General features: G+C 41.8%; 2 protein-coding genes across 2 annotated transcripts; both read left to right on the top strand.

The window, feature by feature from the left end:
* Positions 1 to 295: 295 nt before the first annotated feature.
* Positions 296 to 10952, top strand: LOC104932812 (zinc finger MYND domain-containing protein 15). The gene is made up of 13 exons (XM_019261087.2): positions 296 to 633; positions 2760 to 3009; positions 4648 to 4830; positions 5748 to 5887; positions 6702 to 6836; positions 7079 to 7174; positions 7260 to 7376; positions 8026 to 8114; positions 8354 to 8455; positions 8701 to 8830; positions 9019 to 9077; positions 10056 to 10216; positions 10716 to 10952. Exons 1-13 carry the CDS (start codon positions 405 to 407, stop codon positions 10921 to 10923), a joined length of 1899 nt encoding a protein of 632 aa, XP_019116632.2. The 5' UTR covers positions 296 to 404; the 3' UTR covers positions 10924 to 10952.
* Positions 10953 to 13177: 2225 nt separating this feature from the next.
* paqr9 (progestin and adipoQ receptor family member 9) lies at positions 13178 to 18600 on the top strand. Its single transcript, XM_010748135.3, has one exon. It carries the CDS (start codon positions 14371 to 14373, stop codon positions 15529 to 15531), a length of 1161 nt encoding a protein of 386 aa, XP_010746437.1. The 5' UTR covers positions 13178 to 14370; the 3' UTR covers positions 15532 to 18600.
* Positions 18601 to 20060: the final 1460 nt, after the last annotated feature.

Below are 20060 nucleotides of genomic sequence, written 5' to 3'. Positions count from 1 at the left end.
AGTTTTATTTGGCTCCACAACTGCACTGGCACTGCGTGGTTGCCGAGCAACACATTAACAGTGACCTGAGCCTAAGCTTGTCAGCTACTTTGTGTCCTACATGTTAGCACAGACCAGCTGCTTTGTATCATGATTGAACCAGTGAAACAGTCTGTTGACAGCCACTTTGGAGGAAATATAATATATATAATAGTGTTGATGTTCCAATAAAATCATGATCATGCTTAATATTATTATAAACTAGTAGCAGAACTGTTGTCAAGAATGTGCTCAGTTCTCTAGAATAAATACATATTTACATCCAAAATCAAGATCCATCCTGCTCAACAGTAGACTCACAATAACATTATATAGCTTATATGTATTTTACTGTCTGCTGCAGCAGCTAACCATAGTGAACAGGTATGGATCAGAAGGAACATTTGTCCTGTAATCCGGACCCACTGGTGGAGTTTTCAGACACCATGGCTCAGTGGTACTGCTGCTTCCAGACTGCAAAGACCGAGCAAAGACCTCAGAGGAAGCAGCCGTCAGACAGCTCCCCCTACTGGATCGTACACGCGATGGCCTGCCCTGGTCCTGTGCTGATGACGGGAAGGCTGAAGAGGGCGGGAATAACCCTGCCTGAGCTGAGTGAGTGTTTATATATTTACAAATGCCTAATTCTGAAACAATGATGTAATTATCACAGTGTATAATTTGAGTAACGTTACATAACTAGCAGAAAAGATGTTGAGCTAACGTTAACACATAACATATGTTTTACAAAATGTCTTTGTATGTACAGATATAGTTTATAACATGTTGACGGGATGGTTTCACCTTTTGTGAGTTTTGTGTTTTGTTAGCTTAGCCTGTGCTACGAGTACTAGCTGTGAGCTAATAGCTAGCCTGACACAAAGCTCCAAAGTTCAAACTAATTAAGGTGATAATTATCTGCACACAGACAGAAAGGTAAAATTTACTGTTTGCTCCCTATGAAACTACAAAAGTTTGTTTACATTTATGTACAGGTTAGCCAATGAGATGCAACGTATGAGTTGCTCAGTTTTAGAAGTGTTAGACTTTGGATAGAGCTAGGCTAACGTTAGCCTTTTACCCTCTGCTTACAGATAGATAGATAAGGTGCAGTGGTAAGATGATGCAATAGTACTGATGGTAATGTTATTGTTAATAACATTATATAATAATAATAATAATGATGATAATAATAATAATAATAAACATGCATACATATAACTGCAATATATAATATGTGCACATGTAAATATGTGTATATACACATACACATGATATGATATATAGTATATGTATAATATATGCATCATAAATACTTGACTATACAAGATATACATAGTGTTACGCCCCAGTCTAGGGGTGCCTAGAGCATAACTTGAATGGGTCCCAAATCTTTCCCAAGTCCCAAATAGCCACGTACAACAAGTTTTATATACAAAAGAAAATGATTTATTTACACAGCTACGGGATCAAATAACTACAACTAAGGTATCAACTTCAGGGTGGACCAAGGCCAAAACAACAACCAAGACAAAGCCTCTAGAAAATAAATCACTACTCTCAGAAAACAAATGACAAAGGACTTACCTTCCTAAGTAACAAAACAGGAGAAAAGTAGATCAAAACAAAATGGCAGTCCACCCCTACTTTCCAAACAAAAAATACTTCTAATCGTGAACGAGGGTTTTCACAAAAGGACATGTGGCTGGTTGGGAGAGGGGGAGGATGAGAAAGGGCTGATGTCCACCTGACGGCTGCCATCTTGTCTCTTTATATACCAGGTGGTTTGCAGCTGCAGCCAATCACAGGCTAGGGCCAGATTACATGTATGAGTGTAATGAATGCTCAGTAGGACAATTGGAGCCAAGCTTGTTGCTAAATGCTGGGTGTCCGCAGGGTATTAAAAAGTATTAAAAGGTAGTAAATTAACTCACTTTGTTGTAAGTTTGTTTGTTTAAAGTTTGTCAGAATTTATTACATAGACTGTACAGTAGACCTGTTTTCCACAGTGCACAGCGATGGACTCAGGATTGTTCTGTGTAGTTCATGTATTCGAGTTCTCCGTCGCTATTTCCGTCATTTAGAGTTTACAGAGGCCATTCATGAGATCAGTGTATATCTAAGGGGGGTGATGTTTCTTTTGGCAGGTTGTCACACAGCCAATGGTACTGTTTACATTGTGCCTGTGACCCACACCAGACCGGAGCATCTGTGCTAAAGTTTAGCTGTGTAGCTAGCACAGAGCTGTGACCTTATTTTGAGACTCTGTTTGTAAAGTTTAGTCAACATGTGAGAACTCGCCTGACACAGAGAGTCTCCTGTTGTGTGCTTCATGTGTAAAACAACGACTCTACTCTGGACTTTGTCCGGACATTATCTATGTAAAAAGGCTTCATTCATCCTCTCTCCCTCTCCTCCGGCACTGTGAGTTATCATGGTTACGGGAACACCCTGAAACTTTGTAGTGATAATCAAAGTCTGTGGTTAGTATGACGGTACAAAATCACTTGAATACTGAAAAGTTCTGTACATGGTTGATTGCTGGAGTAAAACTTGAAACAAGCTTTGCACAAAAAAAGTTTGATCTCGTAGACTGAAAACGACGTTGAAAGGACAAAAAAGTGTCAGTAGAACAGCTGTTCCAAGCATCCTCCTGTAAAACACTGTTGGTCAAGTATACGTGATGTGGTAGTTGCTCTCATTAGCTTCTTCCGCTCTGCTCTCTGTTATCACCTCTTCAGAGAAGTTTGATGGAAAACATATCCTGATGGTTACGGATGCATCGGGGCTCCCTCTTGGTTTTGATGTACTGGACTACGAGCGGTTCTCCTGGCTGTTCAATACAGATGGTGCAGGACGGTTGAACACAGAAGCTGCCAGGACTGCTGAAACGATAGCTACACTGCTACAGAGGTGCATGGATGTGCCGATGGATGGTGGGATGCCACGCAAACCCAAAAGTCTGAGGGTCAATGATGAGATCCTGCACAGGTCAATGGCAATTTATGATGTATTCATTTAAGGACTCAATAATGCCACAAAATGTGCACCCAGCTGATCTGACTGTTCATGTTTAAAACTTAAATGTATGCTGGTGTGTTTCAAGGCATCAGCTGTGAGCCAGGAGCAAATTTAAGGTTTGCTGAGTGCTGTGAAAAATCATTGAATGCGTCTGTAATGTGATGTTCCTGCTCCTGACACAGTGGTATTATGTTTTCTCTCTTTTTGTTTGCCATTCTTTGACCTCCCTTTGTCTCAAGGTTGGAGGCTTTGTCAGTGCTGTACTGAATTGGGTTGAAGGAGAACAAAATGTTCCCCCGAACACCCCCCTTACCTCAACCCTGCGAAGAAAGAAAGCCTTTACAACTGCTTGACTACACATGTCGGTTAACTGTTTAGTTACGTTTTCTGATTCATTAATTTCCTCTGAATGTGTTTCCAGTCAAATTCTGATTCTGATGAAGAAATTCTCATTGATTTAATTTTGTTGTGGTCAAACAGTGGTCTGACAAGTGGTCAAACAGAAATATCTGTGCTCTAATAGTACTAGAATCAGTCCATGAAATACATATGTGTATGTTTTTAATTGTAAAAGTAAAAAGTCCATAAATGGACATAAATGGACATATAATAAGGAAGAGAGAAGTGACTTTAAACTAATGACATTTGTCTGATTAATCTAATTAAAAAGTAGGAAAAACAAATAGCTAAATGAATATAAAATCAGGGATGGTGTGTAAGATGTACACAGATATAAACACCATGCAATGATTTGATCCTTTTCAATACAAAACATACATACAATTGAATAAAGACAAAATATTGAATGTTCAACTGATAAACTTTATTGTATTATTACAATATACACTGTAACACTTTAGGGAAAGTTTGGACAGGATCAACAAAAGACTTGGAAAGTTAATATATATATTAAACAATGTATTACTGAAATGTGGAGTTAGAGGTTCAAAGTTTTTCACCCTGAGCATAGCCCTGCACCCCTAGCAGAGAGATAGAGATGAATTCATCTCACTCAGAGTGTTTCAAAGTTGGTCATGGCATTTTCTGAACTCATCTGACACGTTTTAGTCACTTCAAAATGGCTGCTTGACTGCTGCCACGAATGGGCGTGGCTTCAGCACATTCAGAGGACCCGCCCCCACAGTCCTGGAGCTGAGAATTCATTTTTAATCATTTGGCTGAGTGGTTAATAACACTTTCTTACTTTACACAGACTTTAAACAGTTGTCAAAACACAGTTTAAATGAATTTATAGAGTTCACCATCTTGTCAAAACACAGTTTAAATGAATTTATAGAGTTCACCATCTACAATCCAGAATATTAAAGATATTACTACATGAGTTATGGAACACATCCGAAAACTGTTGTCAGTAAACACAGTTCATCTCTGCATCTACAAATGAAAGAACATCCACAAACACTTCTCTGGACCAAGCTCACCTGAGACGGACTGACAGGAAGTGGTTTGTCAACTCAACTGTTGACCAAACTCATAGTTCACACAGTGTCCCAGAATCTTTGAAACCAGCATTGTATTTCAGTTTATAAAATATTCAAAATAATGTCAACACACCACTACTGACTGTTTCCTTGTGTGTATTTGCAGGCTGGTGCACCGTCACATGCTCAAACAGGGAAAGGTCCTGGACATGGAGCTGTGGCCCCGAAGCCTCAAAAGCTGGAAGCCTCTCGATCAGAAAGGGCTTCCAGCTTTCAGCCTGCGCTGGCCTCCGACACGTTACTGTAGTGTGTGTAAGAGGCGCTCCTTCCCCAGTCGACTTCAGGAGTGGTAAGTAGAGGAGACTCAGTCACATGTAGATCACATGATCAGATGTCAACTTAACAGGGACTGCTGGTTCATTTTACTGTAGCACTTGTGTTCGGCTGCATGTACAAATACTGTCAGCACTGCCTGAAGCTTCTGTTCACTGCTGTACAGACACTCTCTGCTCATTCTGGTACTTCAAGTGAAAGTGTCATTAATACATTTGAAGGACTACATTACCCACAAACCCTGCATGTTAATGCTATGGGTAGGAATGGAGAAAAATCCCACAAAAGGTTACTTAAAGGAGTTTTTAGATTTCAATCTGTAGTTTGGACTTTTCTCTTCCTGTGTTAAGATGAATCTAATGTTACAATAGCTGATGTTCACACTGTACAGAGGTAGCTCTGTGGTTGCAGGTAGAGTTACGGGTGTGTTTGGTAACTGTAACTGTAAAACAGGCTAAGTGAGAGACCACGGGACTGGCTTTCTTGTGAAATGTTTGCTTTTTCCTCACATTGTTTTTCCTCCTGTCGACACTTGCCCGTGTCTTTGTTGTGTTAGAAAAACCTTCTTCTACTTCTAGTGTACTTTACATGCTTTTGCAATGCCGCAGTGTTTTCATATCAGTCCTCCTCTCTCTCCACACTTGTTATCTTATCTCGGTTCCTCCCTCTGCTTGTGCTCGACACCCTGCCACGGTACTGGATATTCTTTCCACTAGCACCCCTTTCTCTGTTAAAAGGGTTTTTTGTGGGCAAGTTTTTCCTCACTCGAACCGAGGGTCTAAGGACAGAGGGTGTCACTCCCTGTACACATTGTAAAGCCCTCCGAGGCAAAATGTGTTTTGTGAATTTGGGCTATACAAATAAAATTTTATTTGATTTTGACTTGACCCCCTTCCTCTCTCTTTAAATGCCTGTGTGTATCTCACTCTGCAGCTCCCGGTGCACGACAGTCTTTTACTGCGAAGACAAGTGTTTCGGAGAAGATGCCGAGCATGAGCGCTGGTGTGCCAGACTGGCCAGTTATATGCAGCACGAGGCCCAGCTGGCTGACCTGCCGTTCAGCTACACAGCAGGTAGATGCAGACCTGTACTGTCTCCTACTATAACTTATAAACTTAAACATACATTAAATATTCAAGACTCTTAGCTGAGTAGATTCCAGATGAGAGCTCATACTGTGTGTGTCACTGCTGTGTCACGTCAGCAACTCTTAAAAAAGAACTGAATGTCAGGTAATACGCCTCATAAATGTACATTTCAATCTACAAGTGCATATGTAGCAAATAAAATAGGACAAGTTTATTCATTTGGCAAATGTTCCCAAAAGCACAGCAACTGATTCTTCTGTTTAGGATGATTCCTAAACAGAGATGTATATTTCTGGCTAATGTGACAAATTAAATAGCACTTTCTGAAGGATGAGACGTTTAAATCACGGCCCTGACTCACTGTGGTTATTAAAAATCCCACTGCACTTATCATGAAGAATCAGGGTTCCCTGGTGTCCTGGCAAAATTCCCAACCTGCCTCTCTCCATCTGGTCGCCTAAGCATTCCTCAGCATAACTGCCTTAATGGTTTCCTTCCCTCTCCACCTAAAGCTGATGTGTGGAGAGCGTTCAGGCACAAAATGGCTGCCATCCATCACCCTGGTGGGTGCTACACATCGGTGGTGGATGAAGCGAGTTTCTTTTGAACATGTCACTGTACAATAATAAAAATCTTTGTGTTGAGACAAATGTTTCCATGCTAACACTTCATGTTTGAAATTTACCTGGAACAAACAGTTATTTCAATTTCTCCTCTTTATTTGAATGTTTTTATGCAATGATTTCTCCATTTCTTTCTTCCTCTCTTTGATTTTATTCCTCTCCCTCCCTCTCTGCAGAAGTCACATCAGAGGACTTTAGTTTGGAAGACTTCCTGTTCAAAAACAAACTGCTCAGCAGCTACTGGGTGCACTGGAGCCTGCTGGTGCGATCTGCCCAGCCTCACAGCGTCACCAGAGATGCCTGGCTTAAAGGTCGGTGACGTTCACTCTGTTGCTGGAAGAGTTGAGCATTTTCTTCCCTTTCAGACCCTACATTTATACTGAGCATGTAAAACCATACAAACCTTTAGAAAAGACAAAACAAGCCTTTAAAACACTGACTGTGGTTTCTGCTTCCATTGGATATCTCCTCTGTAAATATGTCACAACTAAGACAACAGAACAAATGAGAATTTAGAAGAATATCATTATTTGTATAAATGATGTGTGTCCAGGTCACAGCAATGTCTATGAGCCTCTGAAACTGGAAGCAGAGGTATTGATGGTTGATCTGGGCCCCTTCAACGTTCCCTCTGTCAGGAATCCACTCGGTAGGTCATGCATCAGAACATCAAGAGTTGCCGTCCATCACACGAAATGGATGTCCACTCATTGTTTGACTATGTTTTCCACCAGTGTCATGGCATCAATACTATGAATGGAGAGGCCTCAGTCTGTCCTCTGTGGTCGCTCCTCTGCTCAGCTCTTCTCTGTCCATCTACTACATCATCACCTCCCTGGTGCCAAAGCATTGTGAGTGTTCTTGTCTTCTCTCTGCACACAGGTGGTTTAATGTCTCAGCTGGCTTTCAAGTTAAACATTGCACCTTATGTTAGCAATGGGTCAAATGACTGTGTTATGACATGTAGTGATTAACCCACTTATTTAGCTCCTTTAAGCGGATCTCGTTGTTTTGGTTTTACGGCCCAAACCTTCACTGCTTCGGTCCATTCTTGTTTCCAGTCTGTACAAAATCAGTCCAGCACCAAACAGAACAGAACATAGTGGAGAGTTCTAATTGGACATACTGTACATTGATCAGGCTTGTTGACATGTTCATCATAACAAGTCTTTATGGTAATGATCTCTCAGCATTGAGCCTTAGGTTTGTTCTGCTGTTCATGCAATTTTAGTTTAGGTTAGGATGAGAAATAAGTCTATAAATATATAATAATGAGCACCATAATAAACAAATTCACCATAGTATGTAATGATAACTGCTTAGCAGGCTAACTTTGGCATGTTAACAAGAGCCAGGGGTAGAATAATGTCATCATTTAAGTGGAGGGATGCTATTGTCATTGCACGTGTGCAATTCACAGCAGCTCTCTATATAAATGCCAATATATATAATATATATACTGATTGCTGTATTAATATGTGTGTGTGTGTCCTCCCTCAGTTCCAGAGGTGAACATCCTGAGGAAACAGTCTCTGAGGATCCACATCATCGAGTCGTACAGGGAGCTCCACACTCTGTTGACCTTCTGGGTAAGACAGTTTGAAGTTCTTCTTCAGCTCCATGTGCAAACACCTCCGACAGACGAGCTGCAGAGTAAACTGACTTGTAAAGACTTGATAAACTAATCATTCAGTGTGTGTGCTGCCAGTTTTGTCATCATTTTGCTCCACTAAATTCTATATCTGATGATATCAATAGTTAGCTCAACAAACTGTGTCCTGTTTGAGTGAGCATTGTCTGAAGCTCTCGAGTCTGTCTGTCTCAATAGGAACTATCAGTGCTTCTGCCTCATGTGACCTTTGAACTGGTGTTCATCTGTGAGCAGCTTCCCTCCTGGTTTAACAAAATTGAGCTCCTCATACACAAAACGGTGAGTGACTTGTTCTGGAAAAGCAGAATGATATGATATGAATACAACGAATCAGAAAATTCCAGACTTTAAACACACATATATGTTTTAATTAGAGGAACCTGTCAGAACTAACAGAGGACTGAAATAGATGTTTAAGTAGCTGAGACTCTGTAGTTTAACCTAAGAATGAGACACTTAATGTGTAGTGATCACACAGTCGCACACAAGCAGTGGTTTACAGTGACTGAGCTGTCTTGTGTCAGAACGGCAGCGTTGGCGTCTCTGACTCCAGCCTGGTGCCACAACAGAAAGCAGACGAGAGGAGCATCAGAGTCAAAGTTTACTGCGGCACCTACCACGTCCTGCAAGAGCCCAAGCCCGACCTGGTCATCGGTGAGTGAGTGTCCTGTTTGTGCCTATGAGCTTCAAAGGACTTTGTGTGTGTGTGTAAGGTTTATTGTCCACTGCTGAATGGAAGGGAAGGAAGCCAGACTTTCCTTTCCTTCCACAGACAGCCATTGTCTGTGAACCAGTGTTTTATGATCCACACTCCGTGTGTGTGTGTGTATCTTCATTCATAGGTTTCAAGCCTCTTTTCCTGTGTAAGGACTCTTGGTTCAGCACTCTTGTCAAACTCCAGGTAATAAATAAGGAGAAACACATACCACCATTTATGTTAGACAACCAATGCTGTTCATACTTAAAGGACATACAGTATTAGTAGTAGTGGTAGTAAATCTGTCAAGTAGAATTAGAAAAGCACGAGTTACAAAATGTAGCCGAAGGACAATTCTGGTATTTTTCATCCTGCATCTGGATTTAATATTATATCTAACTGATAAGGTAGCAAGCCAGCCACACTAGCTGTAAAGTGCCCAGCTGTCTTGTCATTTCAAAACAGGACAGACATTTGGGGAAATACACTAAATATACAGACATCGATATCTGTGTCATTTTTGTGTGATGAGCACAGAGCTGGAGTCAGAATGTAGTTATCCTAATATAAAGACATAGTGACACAAGCAAAAGTAGACTCATAGTATTTACAGCAGTTACTAACATTATAAAACATTATAAACTACTGCTCATACCAGACCAGCTAAGACTTAGCAGCAAAAGATTGCACTGAACTGAAGGGTGCATTTTATTTGTTATGAATTATGTTTTCTATTAGAAGAGAAAGATTGTTATTTATTGTTTAAAGAGTGACCCGGTCTCACTAACACAGTGTGATGTTAGAGGGCGTTGCATGCTGGGATTCTTGGTTGACTGACCCATTGTTGTCACACCGAGGTTGCCAGGTTTGGTACTCCTGTACAGAGACTATAACTAACATGTGTTAGCAGACATGGAGGTACATAGAAGTGTTGGGTGGATGTACAAACTCAGCTCTCTGCTTTGTGTTAGTTAAACAAGCCAGGCTAGCTGTTTCCCCCTGCTTCCAGTCTTTATGCTAAGCTAGGCTAATCACATCCTGACTCCAGCTCTGTACTTATAGTATCACTGTTGCTTTGGTTACACTTATTAAAAAGGTGATTTGTTTCTTTGGCCAGAACATTTGACCTGAGTGTACATTAACCTGACTGAGACTGATCATCCTCCTTTGTGTCCATGTCAGTCTCTGAGGGTTCCAGCCTTCTTCTGTGAGTTCAGTGAGCTGAGATGCGAGAGCAGCCAGCAGGTAATGAACAAGGCCACCGGGGGCGACGTCTCCCCACCAACCATCAACCCCTTCCACTGCCCTCTGCGCATCAACGGAGGAGACAACAGGCTGCCGCGGTGAGGACGTCCTTTTAATTAAGCTATCATCTGAAAACTCTGTTTAGACCACAGCAGTCATGTCAGCTGCAGGTGTCCAGCCTAAAAAAATCTGACACATTTCTTAAAATTGGGGCTGAATTTTGTCAATATGAATGGTACGATTTGACGTAGTGGAGCGATTTTCAAAGAGCATCAGTACTCCTCGCTTTTACGATGACAGGAAGACAGACAGAGAAGGTTTGAGAAAATGAAAAACAGTGTTATCCAACTGCAGGTCTAGTGTCCACATCTTGTTCATTCCAGTTAAAGCACTAATTATAAGAAACGTCATTCAAATTCATATTTTTTGATAATGTTGATGAAGTATGACTGCAGCGCAGACTGTGCACTGTGATATAAAGTCATCAGCTGGAAGAGTTCCTGTAAACTTGGACAAGTTCAGACTGCGCTGCATGTTGATACACCTCTAACCATCGCTCTGATACAGTCTAAGAATTTCATACTGTTTGCCTCCCAGGTACTCCAACAGCTTCATCTTCCACCTCGTCTACAAGCCTTTAGCAAACGTCCAGCAGCCGGTACCAGTCTATGACCCGAGTGCCCGGTCTGCTCTGCGATCACTATCTTATCCAAACCCAACCATCAGGGAGAGGAAGGCAGCCGCCCAGCGCCGCAGAACCAGGCAGGGAAAGATGAAGAAAAAGAAAATGTCAGGCCGTCATTAAATAACTTTTTTGTGAGTGAGGAATACAAATATCTGAATTCAGTATTTTCCCTCTGCAAAACATGAGCAGTCAAGTCAAGCCGCATATTTGTTGCTGCCGTGACAGAGGAAGTCATGCACTTTAGAGAAAGATTATGTCATAATAACCAACCATAGGCGTGGCTCCACATCCATTAAATCTTCAGTGCTTTTCAATCGCTAATTAAAAAGGCATGCTGCAGCTCTCTCCCGGGCTGCTTCGCACTCGAGCATGGCCTGTTTCTTATTCCTCAAGGGAATTTGGAAAGTGGCCACTCCACCCGCTACCCCACCCCCACCACCATCTCCACCCCATCCTGCCAAAATTGCTGGTTCAAAGACTTCCTGACATCTGGCCACAGTCATTGCTGAAGGGTGAGAGGGAAGATTGATGAGCCGACAGGCTTGATTGATTTACAGGACATGATAGCAGGAGCTACGTTAGTTTCCTTAGTATGTAATGTTAAAGGCAGCCATGCTGAGCCTTTTAATAAGCCATTTTTGTATTTTGTATAATAATATTGCACTATATATAGACAAGAGGGTATGGAAACCACATGATGCAGTGGGTTACATAAATACATAAGACTAGAATTGGCTTAAAATGAAATACAATTGAAACGTAAAGGAGTAATTCATCATGTTTCCATTTAGTCTGTATGCTAATATTCATAACACATCCACCATAGGTTGTCCATGTGGTGATTTAATCAATTATGATGGTCTTTGAAACAGTCTAGCTTGGTACAGGACTCATTTGCTCTAGGACACCCTAGTTGTGGGTGGCTAGAGAGCTAGCTAGCTACTAGTGACGTGACAGTCGTGAATGAGCCGGTTCAAAGAGCTGCCACCAAGAGGTGGTGTGCTTATGAACAAGAGGGAGAGGAGTGCGGTCCACAGACCCTTGTCTGTAAATGCAATTAAAACAATTGGCTACAGGAATTTATTGATATTAGATTTTTTTTTTTACTTTTGAATACTTCAGTACAAAGGATGTATTGAATAATTTAAGTGATATATGTATACACTTAGTAAGTCAAAACAGCGCTAAATTTGGCTGAATTAGAAAAGGTATAAGAGCTGAAAGAGCCGGCTCTTCTTGGTGAGCTGAGTCAAACGATCTGACTCCATAAAAAGAACTGAACTTCCCATCAGTAGTAGCTACAAAGATAACTAGTCTGTTATGTGTTAGCTAAGAAACAAGTTATAATAGAAAGTTATAGATGAGACTAGAATAAACTAAAAACGTGGAGACGTGTAACAAAATACATATTTATAAATCCTGTATTTTGTTCATGCTGTCCGTGTGCAGTGGAAACAAACGCACAGAGGGAGAAGGCACTTTAAGGTTGAGTTCATTGAGAGGCGCAGAGCGGCGCTCCAACAGGATTACTCAACAGGGACAGAGTGTGCGAGAAGCAGATAAGAGGAGCACCGTTAGCACGGCACGGCACGGTTTCATTCACGTCCTTCTTTAACATTTAACATTTAGTTTGTGACAAGCACAGAAATAATAAATAAGATAAGAAGCAGAGACAAACGCAGAATAATCAGAGCTCAGAGGTAGTTCACTCTGCGTGAAGCCGCTTCAAAGTGCGCAGTTAGCGAGAAAGAGACCGGAAATCAAGTGAATTCGCCTTCAAAATAAAATATATGCTCTAGTGGCCTGGCCATAATAAAACAGTATTTTTAAGTATTTGAGTGTGAATTCAGAATGTAAAGACACATTTGGACATGACTACTCAGTACACATGTTATTACTATATACTTATTACTAATACTGCACTACAACACACTACACTGTCATGATGTACCGTGTGCTTTCCCTTCAGGTCTGATGTCAAATTCTTTGTGTTCTTTGTAATTATTTCCATCATGCATTAAAGATTAAAAAAATCTTATTTATGTAAAAAAATGTTTGGCTTTATTTATGCATTATATTATTTGTGTGAATTCAGTTTAAATGTTGAAATATCAAATGTACAAACATCAATAAATGGCAGTAGTAAAACGTGTGTTCACAGAAAGTTCCAATGATTATGATTACACTGAAATTATAAAAATGTATCAGACAAATGTAGATTAGAAATCTCCTCAAAACGTCAGCATAAGTCACTTACACACAAATCTCAACTTCTTGCCAACCCCACTATTCAACATTCCACTTTTATATTTTTCTTCTTCTTTATTTAAACATCTGTTTCTAACATTTTGTTAGAAATCATAGTGTATATTTTTTTTATATTTAGATTGTAAAAGTACAGTCTACATTGATAATACTATAGAGATTATACATATATGGTCATACGAGTAAAGCATATTTAAATGTGTTTTAAGGCCTAGTAGTGGAGCTTCACGTCCATTTAACCTAAAGGTAACCGGAAAGTAGTAATATGTGAAAAATAAAGATGATTTTGAATCAGAAAAAAAAAAAAAATTACATCGTCACCTCTGAGTTTTACTTTGAAACTCACAACCGGAACCTCGATATGCGGGCTGTGTGTAACTTGACGCTACCTGTCAAACGGACACCGGTCTTCGTCAGTGTCTCGCCGGCTCGAGCTTCACTGACGGCAGTGTACTTTCACACGCGACATGTATGTTTGGTTTCCCGCTCATGACATGGCGTTTTTAAACGTGACTTCGCGTTAAAGGACTAAAACACCGGCACACACAACGTTTTTTCTCCGCGCTCCCGGGGGGGATTTATTCTTCCCAGCAGCGATCCTGCATTGCAACGGAATGGGAGCTGGATGACTGAGAGTCGGACGTGGATACAGGCTGATGGAGGAGGAACGACAGTTGGAATAAAAGCCTGCAGTCGCCTGATAAACGCTCAGAGCCAGCATGACCTACATAACACAGAGCTTAACGGACGCTCCTCAGGACATCTCAGCTGTATGGATAGCAACTGACATCCTGTTCAACCTTGCAACAGCAATAAGTGACCTTCATTTTTAAGTAGTGCTGCAGGACTATGCATACAAACATATGACTGAACAAAGAGAATCATTCATGCCCGGGTCCTATGCAAAACAAGAGAACCTGATGAACAGCATGGGAAACACTGCGTCCCGGATGTTACACTGAGGTCAAGAAGAAACCAAAATACAAAATTCAGCAAGCAGGTTGCAACCCCCCTCCCCCTTTACCCTATGCTGGATCTGCTCTTTGGATTAGAGTACAAGTCATGGGGCCCGCAGTGGAGCCTGGTTCAAAGGTTCAAAGAAGAGCAGGGCTGAAAGGTCTTTTTTAAGCCGGAGCAGCCTGCAGATGCCTTATCTACTCATAACTCGTGAGATTGTGCGGTTGTAAGCATTAATTATGCTGTGATCATCAATAAACTCCACAGCCAAGCAATAAAAAGCTGAAGTGCTCCGTAGGAAAAGTCAGATCTTTTGGCTCGTAGGCAACATAAACTGTCGCCGTCATGCTTCTTAACTGCGGTCAGCCGTTACCTCTCCTGAGGCACACAGATGTGCCGCCTCGGGTCATAGAAAACTTCATCCTGACTGGTTACCGCTTCCCAAACTACAGCCTGAGGGACTGCTTACTGTCAGCGTTCAGACCCACCAACGAAACAGGCAACTTCTGGACACACTTCCTCCCAGTCTTCATCTTTTCGTACTATTTTGTGGAGGTGTTTGGTTGGGAAGGTGCACCACACGGTGATGCCCCGTTCTTCTACCCAATGTGGAACTACTTCATCGGGGTGTTCTGTCTGCTCATGGCTAGCAGCATGGCCCACCTGCTCAACTCAATGTCCCTGGTGGTCAGAGAAGTCTGTTTCTTTGTGGATTATGGCACCATCAGCGCCTACACTGTTGGCTCATCATTGGCTTATTACTATTACATCCACCCTCGGGCAGGAATAGTGGAGACAGAAGGTCTCAATGGCTCCCATATGGACTCGAAACATGAACCTGCAGGGGCTCCTGTGTCTTCCTATGCAATCCCAGATTTCAGTGTGTTTTTTGACACCTTCTACATCCCATGCGCATGTGTCGTAGCAATCATTTGCGTCTTATCCTGCTGCAACACCCGCCAGAGGTGGAGGAAACACCGATATGTCATCCGAACCCTGGTTTTCCTCCTCCCGTTCCTTGTCTCTTCCACACCAGTCTTCTACCGCCTCCTCACCAGATCGCCTTACTCCACCTCCTCCTCCTCCTTCGCTGCTTCCACCTCCACCTCCATCTTCTTCTATCGCCACTGCCTCTGGCTGCTGGTGTCAGCCATCTTCAACATCAGCAAGTTCCCTGAGCGGCTAGCCCCAGGTTGCTTCGACATCTGGGGTCACAGCCATCAGTGGTTCCACTGTTGCACGTTTTTGTCCATCCTCGACGAACTCCACATGATCAAGGCCGAGGTGAGGGCAATCCTGCTCAGCCCGACACTGCTGCTGCCCCCGGCCACCCTCTCCCGCCTGCCTGGACCCACCATAGCTTCCACCTACGGGGTGATGCTCCTCCTCCAGACCACCATCATCTCCATCATCGTGTGGTTCTCCTGGCATGCCAACTGCATCTACGGACCCCAGAGAGACCAGCTAGCAAAGGAACACCCCAAGAAACGCCTGAAATGTCACTGAAAGACTTCTTTTACACGTCGTGACTGTGAAGAAGGATTTGCACATGCATACAGAGCCATGCCACAAAGAGAAACGCACAAGTAAAACAATATTTCCCATCCGATTTCAAGTCCGTCATATGTTCCAACCCCTTTGGGAGCATTTTACAAGCTTTCATGGCGTAAAATTGGGGACAACAAGAGATGAAAGGATTATATTCTGAGCTCACCACAGGTTGGCTGTCTGGTTGAGTGGATATTGATAGACTTTTGCCAGTTTCTCTCCCTTGAGCTGCTCCAGCATGTTCCAACAGGACGTCTGGCTATGATAACTACCTCTAGGGACTGTACACTTTGTGGAAAGGTGTTGGCACCCAGGAGAATACATGTTCCATGTAACATTTGGGTAATGTGGCTTAAATGTCAGCGTGACCACGTATCGTCTGTTGTCAAGTAGTTCCCTGTTGCACTTCCCCTTCCTCTGACTTCAACTCTTTTGAAACCTCTCTGCTGCATTTGTAGTTGAACCCATTGTTTTGCATCCAGTGATTGCTTCTTTCCGACCTTTAGTAACCATACCTTCTCTTCCTCTGGCTTCCTTGAGCGCTTGCACGCGGCTTCATTTCCTCTCTCTCTTTCTATGTGACCCTTGCGAGCAGGAAATGCGGTGGCCTACAGAAATAGCTCAGAGTTCACATCAGTTGTACAGTAAAGCACTTTCATGGGGGCCAGTGCTGAACCCGCCCTGTCATTAAGAAGCCATGCTCGCTTTTTAAACCTCAAAGGACGCGTAACATGTCTGAAGTATGTCCTATTGTCCTGCTGAGATGTTCTGTTGGGTTATTTAGACGTGAAACATATTCATAGTGTGGTGAATGCTGTCTGCTGTACGTATGATTTTATTACAATGATCACAAGTTCCTCATAGATCATGTTGACACTGCTCAAAGTGCTCAAATTCAGATTTAATGTGACGTAAATCCGATGAAACTGTACTGTATTTGTCTGGTGCAGAGAGAAGTCAGACTTTTACTGACAGCTCATGTTAGTAAATTAAATATATATATATCTATACGTATATGAGCAACAGCTCCAGTGTTACGGCCTGCATTGTGAACATAGATGAAATGAGGATGATGATACCAGAGGTTGTTTTTCATGTCACATGATGAACAGTGACCAATCAGAGAAAAAGCCATAGGTAGTTGAAACAGTGGCAATATTGTAGTTGTACTATGTCATCAGGAACTTCCTGGATAGATTTGCACTGACAGATAGATCAGGTTGGTATTCCACTTTGCATCATGTATTGTCGTGTCGTTGAAGTCACACAGCTGAAATACCTTCATCCATCTTTCCACTATTTCAAATGTATTTTCATGATCTTCAACGTCCCCAATTTTAAGCGCACAAGACAAAAAGTGTATATTTTTCAGACGGACGGATGCTCAGCTCTGACACTGGAATATAATGGCGTTACCAGAGAGGCACAGACTGGGACTGGAGTCCACCATGGAGATTAAACATTACCAGATAAACTACTATCTTTTTTATTCAACTTTTAGCTGCATGGTACAACGTTTAGCCTTATCCTTAGCAATTATTTACTGCGCTGAAGGAGCATATCCTGCCTGCACAAATGTTAGATTGTCACCCCATGTAGAAATTCCCACGTTCCCACTGCTTTCCTGTCTTTCTTGTTTTTTCTGTAATTCTGCTAAACGACTTAAACCCAACGAGCCACATTTCGGACCTGGGCCAGGTTTGGTTTTGGTTGTTTTAAATCGAATTTTACGAAATTCTACTTTTTTTTTCTCTATGACTGTGATGTTTGTCTGCGTCCATGTTTGTAATGTGTTTCTTGCAGATACGCAACATCGAGAGAGAAAACAGGAGTTTAGGGGTAAAAAAATACAAAGAAACAGACTCTAACCTACCCGAAAAGAGAAGAGGTGTATTGTTTGATAATCATGATAGTCACTGTGGTCTACAGCATTTATAGATTTGTTTAGTTTGACGAAACAGTGGGCATTATGTTCGGTTCTATTCAATGAACTCTGCGGTTTCTATCTTCGACCTTGACCAACCTTGTCTCAGAGGTTCTAGGTTCAAGACCCAACTTGGTGGAGCGTCCATGTACAGACAACCTGAGCCTGAGCTCACTGACTGAAAGAGGAAATAAGATTTCAATATAGAATTATAGCAAATAATTAATCATTTGCACACAGAAAATGACTGACCATGACTGTTGGTGCTCGGAAGAAGATGAATGTGTGTTTTCTGTTTGTGTGTGTTCACGTTGTTCTGTCATGTACTTGGTGAGTTAGTGCCGTCAGTCTCAGAGGGAGATCTTAAATTGTAAGCTCTTATTCGTTTGTCACATTCACACGTCGATAACTCATGTTGTTCACTGTCTAATCGTAGAGATGTTATGATTATTACTGTATAAGTTTGACCCATATCTGCACACTTACTGTGTCCTGATGCATTTACTTGCACAAGAGAAAATTTATTAGCATTAATAATTATGGACGACACTGGAATGAGTACATAAGGACCATGTTGGGACGTTGTGATAATCATGATGTTATGGTGCACTTTAACGCTCCTCAAAATGTTCCTTCAAGGGTCGACCCTGCAGTACTGTATTATTTCAACACGTTTCAGGTTCAGGTAGTGCTTTCTAATCAATAGTCAGAGAGATTGCTCAGACAATGTTGATGATGTTGAGGCGTTGTTTCTACCTCAATGGAATAATTTGTGTCTCTGTCACTGATAATAACCATCGTGGAAACCGATCTTATACCCTCACCCTTCTGAATGGTGGATGTCACACTTGAATTTATCGATTCAGTATGTGAATGTTACACTTACCTAGTGAAGCACTCAGGGGTGACAGAAGAACGACACTAATACATAATTTACACATCATGCGTTTAATTATGAATTACTGGAAGTGGAGGATTAATTATAGAATCTGTCTGTTAATGCTGAAAAAGTGAAAACCGTCCTCCATTATATAACTGATGTATCAAATAGCTCTACTGTGGATGATTTGAGTTTTACTGAATAAATTATGCAGAGAACTGTTGTCGTTGTAGCAGTTTATTTATCTTACAGTGAGTTTGGTCTGGCTTGACGAAGCTCCGCATTGATTACACTTCAACAATTAGTACAGTGACCACGAAAGAGATTTACAGAGACTTAAGCGGATGAACTGAAGTTAAACGTTTGAATAATTCAAATGTTTTCAAATGAGTTCCGTCGCTGCACTGACAGCACTCCCACAGCCTGTACGTATTTCAGTGTGAGCACGTGCAAACGCTGGAGGTGTGCTGGGCCTTGGAAGGGTCATGCATGTGAGAAACACGTGCAGCTGGCTTTTTATGTCAAACTCCCCCTCCGCACCAACACCGGCTTTTTCCATCCGCCTGTCTTCTTTTTACTGTGAAGTCCTGAGCTGTAGACAAATGGCGAGAAAGTCCTCCTCAAGCACAGCAGAGCCGCTGTGAGATCAATAGAGCATTTCTCAGAGAGCAGAGGCTGCTGGGAGAGATTACTAATGAATGAGAAGAGCCGGAGGAGGACGACTGTGAAAGTGTCAGGCATCCAGCTCTGTTTTCACCGTGGCAGCGCGCCAACCAGAGTTCATCACCGCCCCCCCCAGTTAGTGGTGTCACCTTCTCTTTTTACGATGCAGGTGCTTGTAGATGTAGTACTGGTATTTTAGCAAGCTGGTGTAGAATCAAAACAAGAACATGAGTTTTAAATGAGCTGCATATTTAAATTCATCACAAGAAATACACTGTGGTGACTTTTGTTTCATAAGTTCAGGAGCCAAATTTTTTATAGGTGAAAAGCAAGTCAATAATCATAGTCAAAGATCAGTGTAATTACCAACCTTCACACATTAGATCCTAAATCAGGAGACTAAACCTGAACAGGTAATGTGGAGATCATCCATCCATCATCTGTAACTGTTTATCCTCATCGGGGTCATGGTGGGTTGGAGTCTATCCAAGCTGACTTTGGGTGAGAGGCGGGGTACACCCTGGACAAGTCACCAGTTCAACACAGGGCACATAAAGACAAACAACCATTCACACTCGCATTCACACCTACGGACAGTTTAGAGTCACCAATGAACGTGTTAAGGTTCATGTGTTTGAACTGTGGAAGAACTGTGGAACCAGCTGAGGTTCAAACCAGGAACTTTCATGTTGCGATGCGGCAGTGTTTTTCTGAGTTCTCATGTATTTCTTTGTTGAATGAGTTTAGAGGACAGCTCTGAATCTGGAGGGTTAGTTAACATTGTTTAAATCATTAAATCATCACAAACTACAAAACCAGCCTAGAAATGGAAGAGAAGGAAAAGAGAGGAAAAGAGTTCTTCAATGAAATATTTGGTTTGGATTCTTTTCTAAATATGTCAGGACACTCTTTGACACATAATTATTCTATTATATCAGAATGCAAAAGGCAGTTCATCTTATGGCACCATGGCCACTACAAACCATTATAATACTAATCAATAAGAGCAGGCCTGTGTAG

The sequence above is a fragment of the Larimichthys crocea genome, chromosome XIV, assembly GCF_000972845.2.
Source record: "Larimichthys crocea isolate SSNF chromosome XIV, L_crocea_2.0, whole genome shotgun sequence".
Classification (NCBI taxonomy): domain Eukaryota; kingdom Metazoa; phylum Chordata; class Actinopteri; family Sciaenidae; genus Larimichthys; species Larimichthys crocea.
This window is presented reverse-complemented; position numbering and strand designations above follow the sequence as displayed.

Bases quoted from the DNA above. Each gene is read 5' to 3' on its own strand.
- LOC104932812 (XM_019261087.2), top strand. From the start codon at position 405: ATGGATCAGAAGGAACATTTGTCCTGTAATCCGGACCCACTGGTGGAG. The intron at 3,010-4,647 runs GTCAATGGCAAT...GTGTATTTGCAG, and splicing joins AATGATGAGATCCTGCACAG to GCTGGTGCACCGTCACATGC. The intron at 8,115-8,353 runs GTAAGACAGTTT...CTGTCTCAATAG, and splicing joins ACACTCTGTTGACCTTCTGG to GAACTATCAGTGCTTCTGCC.
- paqr9 (XM_010748135.3), top strand. From the start codon at position 14,371: ATGCTTCTTAACTGCGGTCAGCCGTTACCTCTCCTGAGGCACACAGAT.